General features: G+C 44.3%; 1 protein-coding gene across 9 annotated transcripts in view; it reads right to left on the reverse strand.

Annotated features, from left to right (window-relative positions):
* Positions 1–16,828, reverse strand: part of GRAMD1B (GRAM domain containing 1B) — a 205,319-nt gene that overhangs the window by 94,141 nt on the left and 94,350 nt on the right. The window contains exon 1 of one of the 9 annotated variants that reach the window (XM_060179860.1): positions 13,958–14,434. The exons of 7 other annotated variants lie outside the window; for them this stretch is intronic. In XM_060179860.1, coding sequence (XP_060035843.1) covers positions 13,958–13,980 — 23 coding nt within the window. In that variant the 5' untranslated portion in view covers positions 13,981–14,434. Of the gene's footprint in view, positions 1–9,883; positions 9,955–13,957; positions 14,435–16,828 lie in introns of those variants that run through there. One more of the 9 variants, XM_060179863.1, reaches the window with a different exon arrangement.

The following is a 16,828-nucleotide window of genomic DNA, read 5'->3' on the forward strand; positions in this document are numbered from 1 at the left end:
ACAGTACATATCTAAATTTGTGTTTGAAATGACATGTCTTCGTAACAAAGGTTTCTCTCCTTGTACATTAATGACCATGTTTATGTGTATGTTTAAAGTTTGGTAAACAGTAACTTTAAGGCTAAATTCTTACTAGTCAAAATTAAATGAAAAAGGTTTTCAATGTAATTCTCATAAAGATAAAATTAACTTACATTTAAAGTCTGAGGTAAAAATTAGTTAACAATCAATATATTTTAACTAAGTTGGTCTATAACAAAAGGTTAAATAGACTTGTTGATATGTAAAACTCTCCATTACCTTCTCTATTAAAAATGGTAGATCGCACAATGGCTATGCTAATTATTCTCATGCCTGAGGTTTTCTTTCCTGCGCACACCTAGGGTGTGTCTCCATCTTAAATGGGTGTAACAAAAGGTTAAAAAGACGTTGTTGATATGTAAAAGTCTCAAATTGCTTCTCTATTAGAAACATTAGATTGTGTTGTGGATATGCTAATAACAAGTTTTGTTTCATAGTAAATAAATTGCAGCCAGCTCCCTTTGGGACTTTAGGCTGTTCCCCACCCCATGCAAATGCCTGTCGAGACAAGTACGCCCCCCAGAGGCAAGAAATGTTTTTTTTAAAGCTGATAAAGTTTTGCCCACAGAGACAAAACATGGCCCCCTCAGGCCTTCCCTTGACAACACACTGGTTCTTGTTACTTGCTTACATGTTTCTCCATGTTTGTGCCAGTTTCTTTTTTAAAAAATGCCTGTATGATATAGGTTTCTGTTCACACCACACCCTTGATACTGTAGTCATTTAGTTAAAAAGAAAAGGGGGAATTGTTGTATGCTTTACATTGGGTTGTTCTAGTTCTCCCCCGCCAAGAGAATTGGATCAGTCCTGCTAGTTTCGCGGGCCCGCTTGGCCCCGCCCCAAGAAACCCTGAGAGAAGTGCCAGAGTTCCAGAGTTCCAGAGTAAGAGAGAGTGCTTGTGCCGCCGCAAAGAGACAGCAGAGTTCTGTTTGGTGATTAGTTTGGTTTAGTTTATGAATTGTTGTTCCTGAATAAAGAAATACAGCTTCCCTGCCCAGCCGTATGTCTCTGGTTGTCTCTGTTACCCGCCCGTGAAGCTAGCCCGGCCAGCTGGAGCCTCCGAATTTTAACAACAATCCAGCAATGAGCGACATCAACAATAACAATAATAACCACAACAAGGGCAACAAAAGGGGGGAAATGACCTCTAGGAGCAGTGGATTCATGGATTCATGAGCCCCAGCAACAACCCTGGAGGCAAAAAAAAAAAAAATCTTCCAGAAGACTGAAGACACTGGAATACTCCCTTCCAGCTTCTATGAAGCCTACATCACCCTGATACCAAAAGCAGACAGGGACACAACCAAAAAAAGAAAACTACAGACCAATATCTCTGATGAACATAGATACTAAAATATTGAACAAAATTCTAGCCAACCAGATACAGCAGTATATTAAAAAGATTGTTCATCATAACCAAGTGGGGTTTATCCCAGGGATGCAAGGTTGGATTAATATATGTACATCAATCAATGTGATCCACCACATCAATAAAAGCAAGACCAAAAACCATATGGTCAGATCAATAGATGCAGAGAAAGCCTTTGACAAAATACATTATCCTTTATGATCAAAACACTACCAAAATTGGGAATAGATGAAAAATTCCTGAAGACTGTGGAGTCTATATATAGCAAACCTACAGCCAACATCATACCCAATTGTGAAAAACTGAAAGCATTTCCCCTCAGATGAGGTACTAGACAGGGCTGCCCACTATCACCACTACTATTCAACATAGTGTTGGAAGTTCTTGCCATAGCAATCAGGCAGGAACAAGGAATTAAAGACATAAAGATAGGAAGAGAAGAAGTCAAACTCTCCCTATTTGCAGATGACATGATAGTATACATAGAAAAACCTAAGGAATCCAGCAAGAAGCTTTTGGAAATCATCAGGCAATACAGTAAGGTGTCAGGCTACAAAAATAACATTGAAAAGTCAGTGGCATTCCTCTATTCAAACACTAAGTTAGAAGAAATTGAAATCCAGTAATCAATTCCTTTTACTATAGCAACAACAACAACAAAAATAAAATACCTAGGAGTAAACCTAACCAAAGAAGTGAAAGACTTGTATACTGAAAATTATGAGTCTCTACTCAAGGAAATTGAAAAAAGACACAAAGAAGTGGAAAGATATTCCATGTTCGTGGGTTGGAAGAATTGACATCATCAAAATGAATATACTTTCCAGAGCCATATACAAATTTAATGCTATCTCCATCAAGATCCCAATCACATTTTTTAGGAAAACAGTAAAAATGCTACAAATGTTTATCTGGAATCAGAAAAGACCTAGAATTGCCAAAACAATCTTGAGAACAAAGAACAGAACTAGAGGCATCACATTCCCAGATCTCAAATTGTATTATAGGGCCATTGTCACCAAAACTGCTTGGTACTAGAACATGAATAGACACACTGACCAGTGGAATAGAATTAAGAGCCCAGAAGTAAGCCCCCACACCTATGGACATCTAATCTTTGACAAAGGGGCTCAGACTATTAAATGGGGAAAGCAGAGTCTCTTCAACAAATGGTATTGGAAAAAATGAGTTGCAACATGCAGAAGAATGAAACTGAACCACTATATTTCACCAAATACAAAAGTAATTTCCAAGTGGATCAAGGACTTGGATGTTAGACCAGAAACTATCAGATACTTAGAAGAAAATATTGGTAGAACTCTTTTCCACATAAATTTTAAAGACATCTTCAACGAAACGAATCCAATTATAAAGAAGACTAAGACAAGAAATAAATAACATTGAAAATAAGAAAATCATACAAAAGATCAATGAAAGTAAATGTTGGTTCTCCAAAAGAGTGAACAAAATCGACAAACCTTTAGCCAGACTCATAAAACAAAAAAGGGAGAAGACCCAAATAAATCGGATCATAAATAAAAGAGGAGATATCACAACAGACACCGCAGAAATTCAGCATATCATGCGAGACTTCTATGAACAACTATAGGCCACCAAACTAGAGAACCTGGAAGAAATGGACAATTTCCTAGATACCTATCAACTTCCAAAATTAAGTAAAGAGGAACTAGATAACATGAACAGGCCCATCACAGCTAATGAAATTGAAACAGTTATCAAAAACCTTCCCAAGAATAAAAGTCATGGACCAGATGGTTTTACAAATGAATTCTACAAAATCTTCAAAGAAGAACTAATACCTCTACTTTTAAAAGTCTTCCAGAAGATTGAAGACACTGGAATACTCCCTTCCACCTTCTATGAAGCCAGCATCACTCTGATACCAAAACCAGACAGCGACACAACCAAAAAAGAAAACTACAGACCAATATCTCTGATGAACATAGATGCGAAAATATTGAACAAAATTCTAGCCAACCGGATACAGCAGTATATCAAAAAGATTGTTCATCATGACCAAGTGGGGTTTATCCCAGGCATGCAAGGTTGGTTTAATATATGTAAATCAATCAGTGTGATCCACCACATCAACAAAAGCAAGACCAAAAACCACATGGTCATATCAATAGATGCAGAGAAAGCCTTTGACAAAATACAGCATCCCTTTATGATCAAAACACTACAAAAAATGGGAATAGATGGAAAATTCCTGAAGATAGTGGAATCTATATATAGCAAACCTAGAGGCCAACATCATACTCAATGGTGAAAAACTGGAATCATTTCCCCTCAGATGAGGTACTAGACAGGGATGCCCACTATCATCATTACTATTCAACATAGTGTTGGAAGTTCTTGCAATAGCAGTCAGTCAAGAGCAAGGAATTAAAGGCATACAGATTGGAAGAGAAGAAGTTAAACTCTCCCTATTTGCAGATGACATGACAGTATATATAGAAAAACTTAAGGAATCTAGCAAGAAGCTTTTGGAAATCAGCAGGCAATACAGTAAGGTGTCAGGCTACAAAATTAACATTCAAAAGTCAGTGGCATTCTTCTATGCAAACATTAAGTTAGAAGAAATTGAAATCCAGAAATCAATTCATTTTACTCTAGCAACAAAAACAATAAAATATCTAGGAACAAACCTAACCAAAGAAGTGAAAGACTTGTATACTAAAAATTATGAGTCACTACTCAAGGAAATTGAAAAAGACACAAAGAAGTGGAAAGATATTCCATGTTCATGGGTTGGAAGAATTAACATGATCAAAATGAATATACTAACTAGAGCCATGCTATCCCCATCAAGATCCAAAGCACATTTTTAGGAGAATAGAATAAATGTTATAAATGTTTCTGGAACCAGAAAAGACCTAGAATTGCTAAAACAATCTTGAGAAGAAAGAACAGAACCGGAGGCATTACACTCCCAGATCTCAAATTGTATTATAGGGCCGTTGTCATCAAAACTGCTTGGCACTGAAACATGAATAGACACACTGACCAGTGGAATAGAATTGAGAGCCCAGAAGTACAGCCCCACACCTATGGACATCTAATCTTTGACAAAGGTGCGGTGCCCAGACTATTACATGGGGAAAGCAGAGTCTCTTCAACAAATGGTGTTGGAAACAATGGGTTGAAACTGAACCACTATGTATTTCACCAAATACAAAAGTAAATTCCAAGTGGATCAAGGACTTGGATGTTAGACCACAAACTATCAGATATTTAAGAGGAAAATATTGACAGAACTCTTTTTCAGCATAAATTTTAAAGACATCTTAAGTGAAATGAATCCAATTACAAAGAAAACTAAGGTGAGCATAAACCTATGGGGCTATATTAAATTAAAAAGCTTCTGCACAGCAAAAGAAACCACTACCCAAACCAAGAGACCCCTCACAGAATGGGAGAAGATCTTCACATACCATACATCAGACAAGAGGGAGTATAATAACCAGAGGGAGTTGGGCGGTAGCACAGCGGGATAAGCGCACATGGCGCAAAGCGCAGGGACCAGTGGAAGGATCCCGGTTCGAGCCCCCGGGTCCCCACCTGCAGGAGAGTCGCTTCACAGGCGGTGGAGCAGGTCTGCAAGTGTCTATCTTTTTCTCCCCCTCTCTGAATTCCCCTCCTCTCTACATTTTTCTCTGTCCTATCCAACAATGACATCAATAATAACTACAGCAATAAAACAACAAAGGCAACACAAGGGAATGATAAATAAAGAAATACTTTAAAAAAGAGTTTAATAACCAGAATATATAAAGAGCTTGCCAAACTCAAGCACAAGAAAACAAATAACCCCATCCAAAAATGGGGGGAGGACATGGACAGAATATTCACCACAGAAGAGATCCAAAAGGCTGAGAAACACATGAAAAAATGCTCCAAGTCTTTGATTGTCAGAGAAATGCAAATAGAGACAACAATGAGATACCACTTCACTCCTGTGAGAATGTCATACATCAGAATAGCAAGCAGCAACAAATGCTGGAGAGGGTGTGGGGACAAAGGAACCCTCCTGCACTGTTGGTGGGAATGTATATTGGTCCAACCCCTGTGGAGAACAGTCTGGAGAACTCTCAGAAGGCTAGAAATGGACCTATCCTATTACCCTGCAATTCCTCTCCTGGGGATATATCCCAGGAACCCAACACACCCATCCAAAAAGATCTGTGTACATGTATGTTCTTAGCAGCACAATCTGTAGTAGCCAAAACCTGGAAGCAACCCAGGTGTCCAACAAAAGATGAGTGGCTAAGCAAGTTGTGGTATATATACAAAATGGAATACTACTCAGCTATAAAAAATGGTGACTTCACCATTTTCAGCTGATTTTGGATGGACCTTGAAAAATTCATGTTAAGTGAAATAAGTCAGAAACGGAAGGATGATATGGGATGATCTCACTCTCAGGCAGAAGTTGAAAAACAAGATCAGAAGAGAAAACACAAGTAGAACCTGAACTGGAATTGGCATATTGCACCCAAGTAAAAGACTCTGGGGTGGGTGGGTGGGGAGAATACAGGTCCATGAAGGTTGCCAGAGGACCTAGTGAGGGTTGTATTGTTATATGGAAAACTGAGAAATGATATGCATGTACAAACTATTGTATTTACTATCAAATGTAAAACATTAATTCCCAGTAAAGAAAATAAAAAGAAATGTATATTTTAGGCTATGTTGCATGTTAGCACTACCCTCTATTTTCTTCCTGCAAGATGCCTATTACTCAACAGGCTGTCAAGATCAGCCATCTTTGCTTGTCTCTTGTCTGAGCCTGGTAGAGTCTACTCTATGCTCAGGGTCATGTACGGGAACAAAATGCACTATCTCCTTCCCCTAAATGACTACTACATATGTTAACATCTGATGTATATTTAGCTGCAAAAGCAGTATAATAGATGTGTAAATAAGTGCTGAGAAGCAGTGATAATTAGTTTTTATTTGTAAGAAAATTATAGAAAAAGATGTGAAAAAAAATTAACAGAGAGAAAGAGTCCTGATGTCGAACAGGGGGAAAGGTGCAAGCAAAGGAAATAGCATGATTAAGGGTATAGGAACATTCTAAAGTGTATAAATTGGTATCTGATTCTAACTTATGTTAGATATCAGGTTATGTTAAGTATCTGTTAAAACAAAAAAAAAAAAAAAAGAAAGAAAGAAAGAAAAAGAAAGAAACTTTTCGTCGTCTCCTTCAGGAACAAAACTCACTGACAGTATGTCTCCTCACAGCCAGAAGGAAGAGCACCTAGCCAAGCACTAAAGAAACATAGGGACTCTCTTAGTGTCTTTGTTTGACACTACCTCTGCCACCCAGAAGCTACATTCTAATAAAGTAACTCTTCCTTCTTAAGACCAATAATGTAAGAACAGAAGCAAATAAAAACAAAACTTATTGCTGCTGCTTCTAGGCTAGGTACAGCTTCCCAAAGTAGAATTCTGAGTGAGAAGAGGGAGAGGCCTCTTCTTTCAGAAATGTGTAACATCAGAACATTTGGCTGTCAGGCTCCCTGAGGGATTCAGTGTTGAGATGGCCAGCATTCAGTGCCCTCAATTCAACAGACCATCCACAGGAAAGTTCCAATTCCCACCTCACCAAGTAATAAAGCAGACCTCACAGTGCTAGCAAGAGCAAGTGCCTGCTAGGGGGTATTTGTAAATGAATATTTCATATTTTCAAATGAAGGCTTATTTTTAGTGTCTGTTGCTGGTTAAAGAATTACACCCTGGTCCATGGCCCACAGAGATACTCTATCAGGACTGTGGCCTTGCTCTAAACTGTTACTAAAAAGGAAGCAGATAGAGACTAATCTACCCAGCACTGTTATCTAATCTCACTTTCACAAACAGTGATCACCCAAGGTAAACATAAGTCACCCACCAAAGCCACACAGCAGACCAGAAGGGAGCTATAAGACTCAGGTTCAAGTCACTGAGGACCTCAGCTTTCCCTGCAGCTTGGCTTCTGGCCAAGGTCTGCACAGCTGGGCAAGACTGGAAAGTAGGCCGCAGTGGTCATAGCCAGGGCTGCCTCCTCCACTGAGGAAACCTTTCTCTAAGTGAACTTCCAAGGGTTGGTGCTGGGGTAGTGGCTCAGCAGTAGGGCACATGCCTGGGGCCCGGGTTTGAGCCCTTGCACCACATAAGCTAGAGCAGTGATCTGACTTCTCCATCTCATTCTCAAACATGTTTTTTAAATTTTTTTTATTTAATTTAAAATAATGAAAAATAGTATTTGCCATCACTAGGGTGGACTCTTTTCAGATAGAGATGGGGGTGTGGCTAGGGAGAGGGCACCATAACACTAGAGTTTCCCCCAATGTGGCAGGACCTGACTTGAACCTGGGTCATGAGTATGGCAGACGAGGCATCCTGCCAGGTGAGCTTGTCATCCCTATTTATTTATCTTTATGAGAAAGAGAAATAACGAGATTCTTCTCAGAGCATGGCTCAGTTCTGGCTTGTGGTGGTGCCTGGGATTGAACCTGGGTTGTCTGAAGCCTCAGATATGCAAGTCCTGAGCCCTAACACATTGAGCTAACTCCTCAGTTCATATATCTTTTATTTAAAAAGATACATGTATGTCCAAATCTTAATAGAAATTCCAAACATCTTCCTTTTTTCATTTTTTTCCCCTCCAGTGTTATCACTGGATTCAGCACTATGAACCCACTACTTCTGGTGGCCATTTTTTCCTTCCCTTTCCTTGTTTGCTTGTTTGTCTATTGCCTCCAGGGTTATAGCTGGGGCTTGGTGCCTATACTACGATTCCACTGCTCCTGGAGGCTGTTTTTTTTTCCATTTTGTTGTTGTTGTATTATTATATTGTTGTTGTTGGATAGGACAGAGAGAAATCGAGAGAGGAGGGGAAGACGGGGGGGGGCAGATAAACAAACACCTGCAGATATGCTTCACCACTAGTGAAGCAACCCCTTCCAGACGGGGAGCCAGGGGCTCGAACCAGGATCTTTGTGCCATGTGACCTTAACCCAATATGCTACTACCCAGCCCCTTATTTATTTTTCACTAGATAGGACAGAGATAAATTGAGAGGGGAAGGAGAGATAGGGAGAGATAAAGATAGATAGCCACAGACCTGCTTCACTGCTCATGAAGCATCCCCCCTTGCAGGTGGGAAGCCAAGGGTTCAAACCTGGATCCTTGCGCTATGGGCGCTTAACCTGGTGCGCCACCACCCAGGCTCCCCCCCCCAATATCTTAATTATGGCTTTTCTCAGTCTTTCCAACTGCATTCTAACCCACTTTTTTTGTCCATGAGTATAAACCAGAGCTGAAGACAGAAATGTACTCCATTTGTTAACGGATCTGAAGAGAAAAGTACACTGGATGGTTCGCCTTTGGTATCCAATAAAATGTGGCTGGCCATTAATCTCATGAAGCACTGAATCTCTGTCTCAGGCACCCGGTACAAATCAAGTGAGCAAGTCCGAGGGGCTTACCTTCCTAAGTGAACAGTGCTGGCGGCGAGATCACTCATTCACCCAGACAGACACACAGATACTCCCTCTGCAGACCACACCCCCCAAAGCTTCCCCTTGATGCCTGTCAAGAAGGTTGCCCTCTTGCCTCCTGCTTATTCTCCCCACACAACGACTTTCCTAAAGGACTATCACAGCCCCCAGGCTCTGCAGAGACCGCACCACAACCCCAACAGATGTGAGGATGAGGAACACGAAGACAGAGAATCAAGACAGATGTCACCACAATCTGCTGAGTCCTGTGGGGCCCAAGACAATCTGTACCCAGAGCAGCCCCTTGAAACAGGGTCCTGCTTGGTATTTGAGGTCTAGAAGTGCTACAGAATTCAAACATCTTTACCTCTCTCTCTCTCTCTCTCTCTCTCTCACACACACACACACACACACTCTCTCTCTCTCTCTCTCACACACACACACTCTCTCTCTCTCACACACACACTCTCTCTCTCTCTCTCTCTCACACACACACACACACTCTCTCTCTCTCTCTCTCTCTCTCTCTCTCTCTCTCACACACACACACACTCTCTCTCTCTCCACATGAACATTAACCATGAGGATGCTAAGGAGGACTACTGAATTGTTTCTGAATTGTTCCCACTTAGTTTTCAAACCTCACGAGGCCCACTGTCTGCTTTAGCACTGCCCATTCTGTTTAACAATTCACCTCCTCTCTCTTCCACCTTTACCCTTACCTTACTATCAGGAGGCCTAAAGCTCCTGCCCACAAAGAGGAGGAAAGGGAGAATGGGCTGGAGGGAAGACTTCTAGCTCATATGCAGTCACCTGCCACACACACACACACACACACACCCTGTCTCCAAAAGCGTCCATGACAACAGCATAGCTCGAGGAACAGTTTTAGTACAAAGTACATTCTGGAGACTGGGAGATAGCTCACCTGGTAGAGTGGGTTTAAGTTCCAATCACCACATGGTAGAACCACATAGGAAGTTTCATAAACAATGGGGCAGTGCTGTGGTGTCCCCATCTTCCATAAAAGAGAAAGAGATAGGGAGGGGTGGGCATAGGACATCACCTGGAATGGTGGAATTGTGTAGGTATGAAGCTTCAGTGATAACCTTGGTGGAAAAAATAAGTACAATCCTTACTTCTCTTTTTTATTTTTATTTTTTATTGCCACCAGAGCTATCGCTGGGGCTCGGTGCTCGGCACTATGAGTCCATGGCTCTTGGAGGCCATTTTTTTCCCTTTTTTTTTTTTTTTTGCCTCCAGAGTTATTGCTGGGTCTCGGTGCCTGCACCACGAATCCACTGCTCCTGGAGGCCATTTTTCCCATTTTGTTGCCCTTGTTGTTACTCTTGTTGTTTTTGTGAACCCCTGCAGGTGGGGAGCCAGGGTTTTGAGCTGGGGTCCTTATGCCGGTCCTTGTGCTTTGCACCATATGCACTTAACCCGCTGTGCAACCACCTGACCCCATATTTTTCCTTTTTATTCCTTTATGTTTTATTTTTATTTGACAGGATAGAGAGAAATTAAGAGAGAAGGGAAGATGTAGAGGGAGATATAAAGATAGAGGGGCCGGGGGTGGCGCATCTTGTTGAGCACATGTATTACAATGCACAAGAACCCGGGTTTGAACCCCTGGTCCCCACCTGCAGGGGGAAAGCTTTACGAGTGGTGAAGCAGGGCTGCAGGTGTCTCTCTGTATCTTTCCCTCTCTATCATTCCCTTCCCTCTTGTTTTCTGGCTGTCTCTATCCAATAAATAAAGATTAAAAAAATTTTTTTTAAGAGAGAGATAAAGATAGACATCCGCAGACCTGCTTCGTCCATTGTGAAGCATCCTTCCTGCAGGTGGGCAGCGGGGGGCTCAAACCCAGATCCTTGCACATGGTGATATGTGTACTTAACCAAGTGCAGCACCGCCTGGCCCCCCAATCCTTACTTCTACAGCACTGCCCAACTTTCAATCCTCCACTCAAGTGTCAATTATTCCCAGGAGCTTCTCTGATGACACCTGTTAAAATGAATTCCAGTTTCCTCATCCACTCTGAACTCCAGATATTTTCATGTTTGTCACCAGGACACCTGTTCTGCAGGGGGTGCGTATGTGTGTATGGATGGAGAGATAGAGGCTGAGTCTCATTCTGTCCCTGAAGCTGAAACAATATTCTTTAACACCCCACCTCCCACCCACCAGTATAGGCACTGAGTTGTGGAAATAATTACTTGGTCAATATCTGTGGAACAGAGGTATGGGCAGGTCACAGACACGCCTCAAGAGCGTCACCATAGCTGCTGAAATAGTGGTCAAGTCACAAGAGTTCGTATGCTGGTCTTTTTACTAATGACATGAATGTAGTCAGCACTCTTTAGCACTATCTGCCTCAGTTTCCATAGTTCTCTAAGGGAGTTATCAGCCGCTTTGTGGGGTTACAATGAGGTATGAGCTGTAGCATTCCCAAAACTTCAAAAATTCTCTATCACTGGGCTTGGGAGCTATCACAGAGGCAATGCACCAGACTTTCATGCTTGAGACCCCAGAGATGGGAGGCTTAACTCCAGACACAACCTTATGCCACAGCTGGACAGTATTCTGGTCTTTCTCTCTTGAAAATAAATAAAATATTTATAAAAATCTAAATAATCAACCAACTAAATATGAGGGGAAAAAACACACAGTTTTAAAAGGCAGTATGTGGTGTGGTACTAAATACAGAGGAAAGTGAACTACAAAAGCTCAACTAAACACAACTGAATCACTGGGGGAAATCATCTGAAAAGTCAAAGCTCAATTTCACCTGCATGCCTCGAGTAGGCTATTTCACCTGTCTCCTCACTCGTAAAGATCTTAAAGCACAGCGCTATGAATGCTGTGTGACATAGTGCACAGAAAGGCCTTAGTTCAGCGTGGCACATGGTAAGCACTCCATCCATGTCAGTCACCATCATCCCCACCAGCACTCTATATCACTAAGCCACAACTAGGCATTCTAGAAATGTTGCAAGCATTAGAAAGCCAGCAGATCCCGCCTCTTCCACAAGCAGCGTTATCTAGAGCAAGGCAGCCAGTGTCCTTGGCACTCACATTTCTAGCTGGCCTCCCTGTCAGGAGGGTAAAGCATCCCCTGATAGACGGTATCAGTGGCCTCCTTTCAAGTCCAAATGCTCACAGCACAACTGTGGGGTTTGGTAGCTGAGTCAAAATGGACTGACAAATCAGTACCCACAGAGACAGTGAATCACAGCTCTGCCACCATCCTGGCAGACATAGATGACATTTCCCCATCATTACAACATTTTGTTGGCTGAAGAGGACATGGTTACCCCAATTACAGCCCCCAGTTTAACAGTGCTCATTGCCAAAATGCATCAAGAGCTACTCTGGGCGGACATAACGGCATGTCCCTGAAGGACCCAACCTGTCGAGCAGAAAAGCTGTTCGTATGGGTGCTGTCTAATCTGAAATGACAGCAGGGTACCCCTCAACCTGCAGCAGGGACTGAGAGGGACACTGAGGGCTTCAGTAAGGAGCCCAGTGCCCCTGCTGGCTCAGTCTTATCCAGCTCCCTTTAGAGCCTCATCTGAGTCCCAGGCCCAGTTCTGTTCTGCTGTAAGGTGAAGGGGCAGTTCCTGGAGCTGCAGTTCCCAGTGACTGCAGACTCTGTGAATGGCTCCCCACCCTAAAGGGGCACATAACCCACTCTTAAGAGATCAAGGACAGGGATGGCACCCTAGTGCCCTATCTACCTTCCTCATCTTCAGCACCAGAGCTAAACAGAAGTGATACCAAATCGTAAGAACTACAGGCTGGTGACTACTGATGCTTACTGCTTCTTGTCTCTCCCAGCCCCCCAATTCTTAAGAGCAAAACTTGCCAAGAAATAAGGCCTTTACTTTCTCTTCTGCAATGTGCCTTGTCATGACCCAAGAAAGGACTAGGCTCATTCTTCCAGGGCTTACCCAGGGGCAAGGGTTTCTGCAAAGCTAGATGTGGCCTGCAGCCACACTAGGATGCAGTGCAGGACACTGCTCACCTGCCCCACACTCAGAAAACCACCTTCCCACTCCGAAAGGGGATAGACTCCCCAGCACCCCACCTGGCTTCACTGCAAGGAAAGCAGAAGCGCCTCTGCAGGGAGGTCTCCCCGGCTTCTTCTCCTACCCACACCCGTCTGCAAGGAGAGAATGTTCCTTCCCCAACCAAGGAGCTTACTGGGAAGACAGATCCTGCCTGACAAAGTTTTCTAAGTCAAAATTTCCAGTGGCTCAATCAGATCAAAAGCTCTTTCACCCACCCATCTGATTCAATGAACAGGGCTTTACATTTTAAGTGGTAGGCAAACATATTCTGAGGACTTCCGTGGCAGCAGTGCACCTACCTCACACCCTATGAAAGAGATGACAGAATATCTCAACAGTAAGCCCGGAACTTGCAGAGCGCCATTTCTGTAGGGGGTACAAGAGGGTAAGGATCCTCTCCCTTTTAGAGAAAGGGCATCTTGGAGGTTGAAGTTGGCTCCCCATTGCCTAGAGACACTTGAGAGAGGTCAGAGACTCTAAGAAATCAGAAGGTTCGGGTTCCCTAAGGTGCAGGGTAAAGGAGTCCTCCCTCCCCCATGTCAGCAAGGGCAGGGGTAGCATGGCTGCACTCATGGCCAAGTGCTGAGCTCAGAACCCAGCCCCCCAAGCCTGCAGCACCCCACAGTCCCCTCAAAGTTACAGACTCTTCAGCTGCAGTTAAATCCCTTCCACAGCTCTCCAACTTCCACATAGCCCTGCCCTTTCAGAGAGATGTTGGTAGAAAACATTGCAGCAGTGCAGTCAGGTGAACCTGGAGGGAAGGGCAGCCCAACTTTGTAGAGCACATGGTTCCTCTGTTAACCCTTCAGGGGCAACACCCATCTTGGCAGACTGGCTGCCTGCAGAGACCTCCCATGCAGGGGGAAGGGGAGGAGGGTGGTTGAAGAAAGAAAGCAGAAAAGGCAGGCGCCTCAGCTCTCTCTACTCACCAGGAAAGCTTGAATCCTTTCATTAGTACAGTCACGATAATCCAACAGCCTTAAGGACACCCTTAGCATCCCCGTGACAGCTCGGGAGGTCCCAGGACATACTTGAAAAGATGATGAAGTCCCCGAAAAACAGAATCCCATGAAATATGACTTGAACACAGAAAGAGAAAGGAAAGAGGGGAGAGGGGCCACCAGAAGGACTGACCCTCCTTCCCCTTCCCCAGTGGAGAGCTGGGCTCCCTGGAGAGGGCAGCCTCTGCAAAGCCAGCCAGGACAAGAGCTGCTGCCACTGCCCTGTGCTGCTGCTGCGGAGGGTGCTGCTGGCAAGGCTGCAAGGCAAGCCCTCGAGTTGCTGTCAGGCAGGCAGACCGATCCCCAGCCCTCACCCGGGCTTCCAGCAGCCTTGAGGACAGAACTCAAGGAGAGCCTGGGAGGAGGGCAGACCCCAGCAGACCCTGCACCTCTCCTCCCCCAGGCGCAGCTCCTGCAGTTCCATATAATCTCCTAATCAATGCAGTACCCAAGCACGGCACCGCCAGTCACTTCCGCCCATTTAAAGACACAGCACATGTTTTGGCCACAAATGGGACAGAAAGTCAGGGAGAGGGTTGGTGAGGAATGTGGTACTGGAGCTGGCGGAGAAGACTGAAAGGGCTGAGGAAGAGTACTTTGTGGGCATCCACTAAAGGGTTAAAATGCCCCCCTCTCCCCAGCAGAGCTGAGTGGACCTGAAGGTAGTGGCAGCCTGAGTGTCCAGGCAGGCTCGCAGGAGACTGACCACCTTAAACATAATCCTCCTAAAGCAGGAAGCTGTAAGCAGCAGGCTGCACCACCTAGCCAACTCACAAAGCTCTTCTGCTGAGGAAACTGCCTGGCCACCACTCTCTGGGCTCCTGAGGAGGCAGCAACCTAGAGAGACCAGCAGTGCCTCCAGTGCCCTGTAGCCAAGGATCCTGTGAAGACGGCCCAGTGGCCTGGCAGAGGAGTTAGTCACCTACATGAGGCTCTAAAAAGATTCAGATTCAGTGAGGAGCCCAAGACTCTACACTTCAACTCACCTGCACCCTTTATGGGAAAGGGAGAGAGATACGCACTCTCTGGGGTCCAGGAGTTCCAGCCTCAACAACTTCCCTGGCTGTGTGATTCCTCCCTGTCCTCCCCTTGGTTCCTCACTATCTGGGTCAATAACTTGGATGGGTGAGAATGAACAAAGAGAAGATTAATTATGAAATAACAAACTTCAACTGAACCAGAATAAGCCTTTACTGTGAAACTTGCTCCAGAGCATTTTGCAGCTGTTGCCAAGGGCAGCAGATGAAGTGCCCACACTTGGCCCTCTAAAGGGCTACTCCAAGGAGAACTGGAGCAGACCACCCCCACCTGCCACCTGCACTGTGCTTATAGTTATTGCTCAGTGCCTGTCCTCCTCTTACTAGATGGCAAGCGCCATGAAGGCAGGGACCCTCTCCTGCCCAGCCCTCTCTCCCTGTGGAAGGAGATGGCTTGTGTGTGGAGCTATAAACAAGCTGCTGATTGATGGGATCTTACTCAAGCTTAACTGAGACCTGCAGCCTCTCTCCACTGTCCAGATGGCCTGTCAGAAACACTCTGTAAAGCATCCTGTGCTGAGAGAAGGAGAGAGACAGAGACAGAGAGCTGTGCTCCCAAAGCAGTCTCAGGCTGAGAGCCCAACCCTCCATCCACAACCAAGACACAGAAATACTTCTGAGTCTTCACCCAGGCCATACCTTCAGATTAGCCATTGCAGGGATGCCACAGTTAACAGAAGCACAGAGCTCTGAGGTCATTCATGCACAGGGCTTCCCTCCCAGGATGTCCCACCCAGCCCAGAGACAAAGGTCACTCAGTCACCAGGTAGTTAGGTAGTTGAGAGAACACACTCACTTCACCCAGGTGCATACTTTCCATCTTTTCTCAGTTAAGTCACTTATGAACTCATTCAAGTAATGTTTCACTGCAGGCTTGTGCCAGGCACCGAACTAGATGCTGGAGACATAGCGGGAGGCACAGCCTCAGCCAGCACAGAGTCTGCATTCTACTGGGTATAGAATTGCATTGCACAGAGGGTCACCGATGTGGTAAGTGGAGTAAAGGGACTGTGTGCAGGGTGTTGGGAGTTTACTAGGGGACTAGTGGCTCGCAGAACACTTCCCCAGGTCATCCACCTGTGCACTTAGAGATACGTAGTGCAGTCATATTAGTTCTGAATGTTCAAAAAATAATAAATAATATTTTCATATACAAACACAGAATGTTAAACATAATATACATGTAGTGAATGGTGTATTCACCAGAGAAAATATTGTCATCCTGCCCCACCCACTGATCACAGAAAACACGTAAAACTTGTATCAAACTTGCCACATTAGAAATATGTTATTACGGGGTGCTGGGCGGTAGCCCAGTGGGTTAAACGCATATGGTGCAAAGCGTAGGGACTGACTTAAAAGATCCCCATTTGGGAGTCCAGCAGTGGCACAGTGGGTTAAGCACACATGGTGCAAAGCTCAAGGACCAGCATTAAGAATCTCGGTTCGAGCCCCCGGCTCCCCACCTACAAAGGAGTCGCTTCACAAGTGGTGAAGCAGGTCTGCAGGTGTCTGTCTTTCTCTCCCCCCTCTGTCTTCCCCATCTCTCTCCATTTCTCTTTGTCCTATCCAACAATGACAACAAGAATAATAACTACAACAATAAAACAAGGGCAACAAAAGAGAATAAATAAATAAATAAATATTTTAAAAAAGAGGCAGGCGTCGGGTGGTAGTGCAGCAGGTTAAGCACAAGTGGCGCAAAGCACAAGGACAGGTGTAAAGATTCCGGTTTGAGCCCCCAGCTCCCCACCTGCAGGGG

Source organism: Erinaceus europaeus, chromosome 20 (genome assembly GCF_950295315.1).
Source record: "Erinaceus europaeus chromosome 20, mEriEur2.1, whole genome shotgun sequence".
Taxonomy (NCBI): domain Eukaryota; kingdom Metazoa; phylum Chordata; class Mammalia; order Eulipotyphla; family Erinaceidae; genus Erinaceus; species Erinaceus europaeus.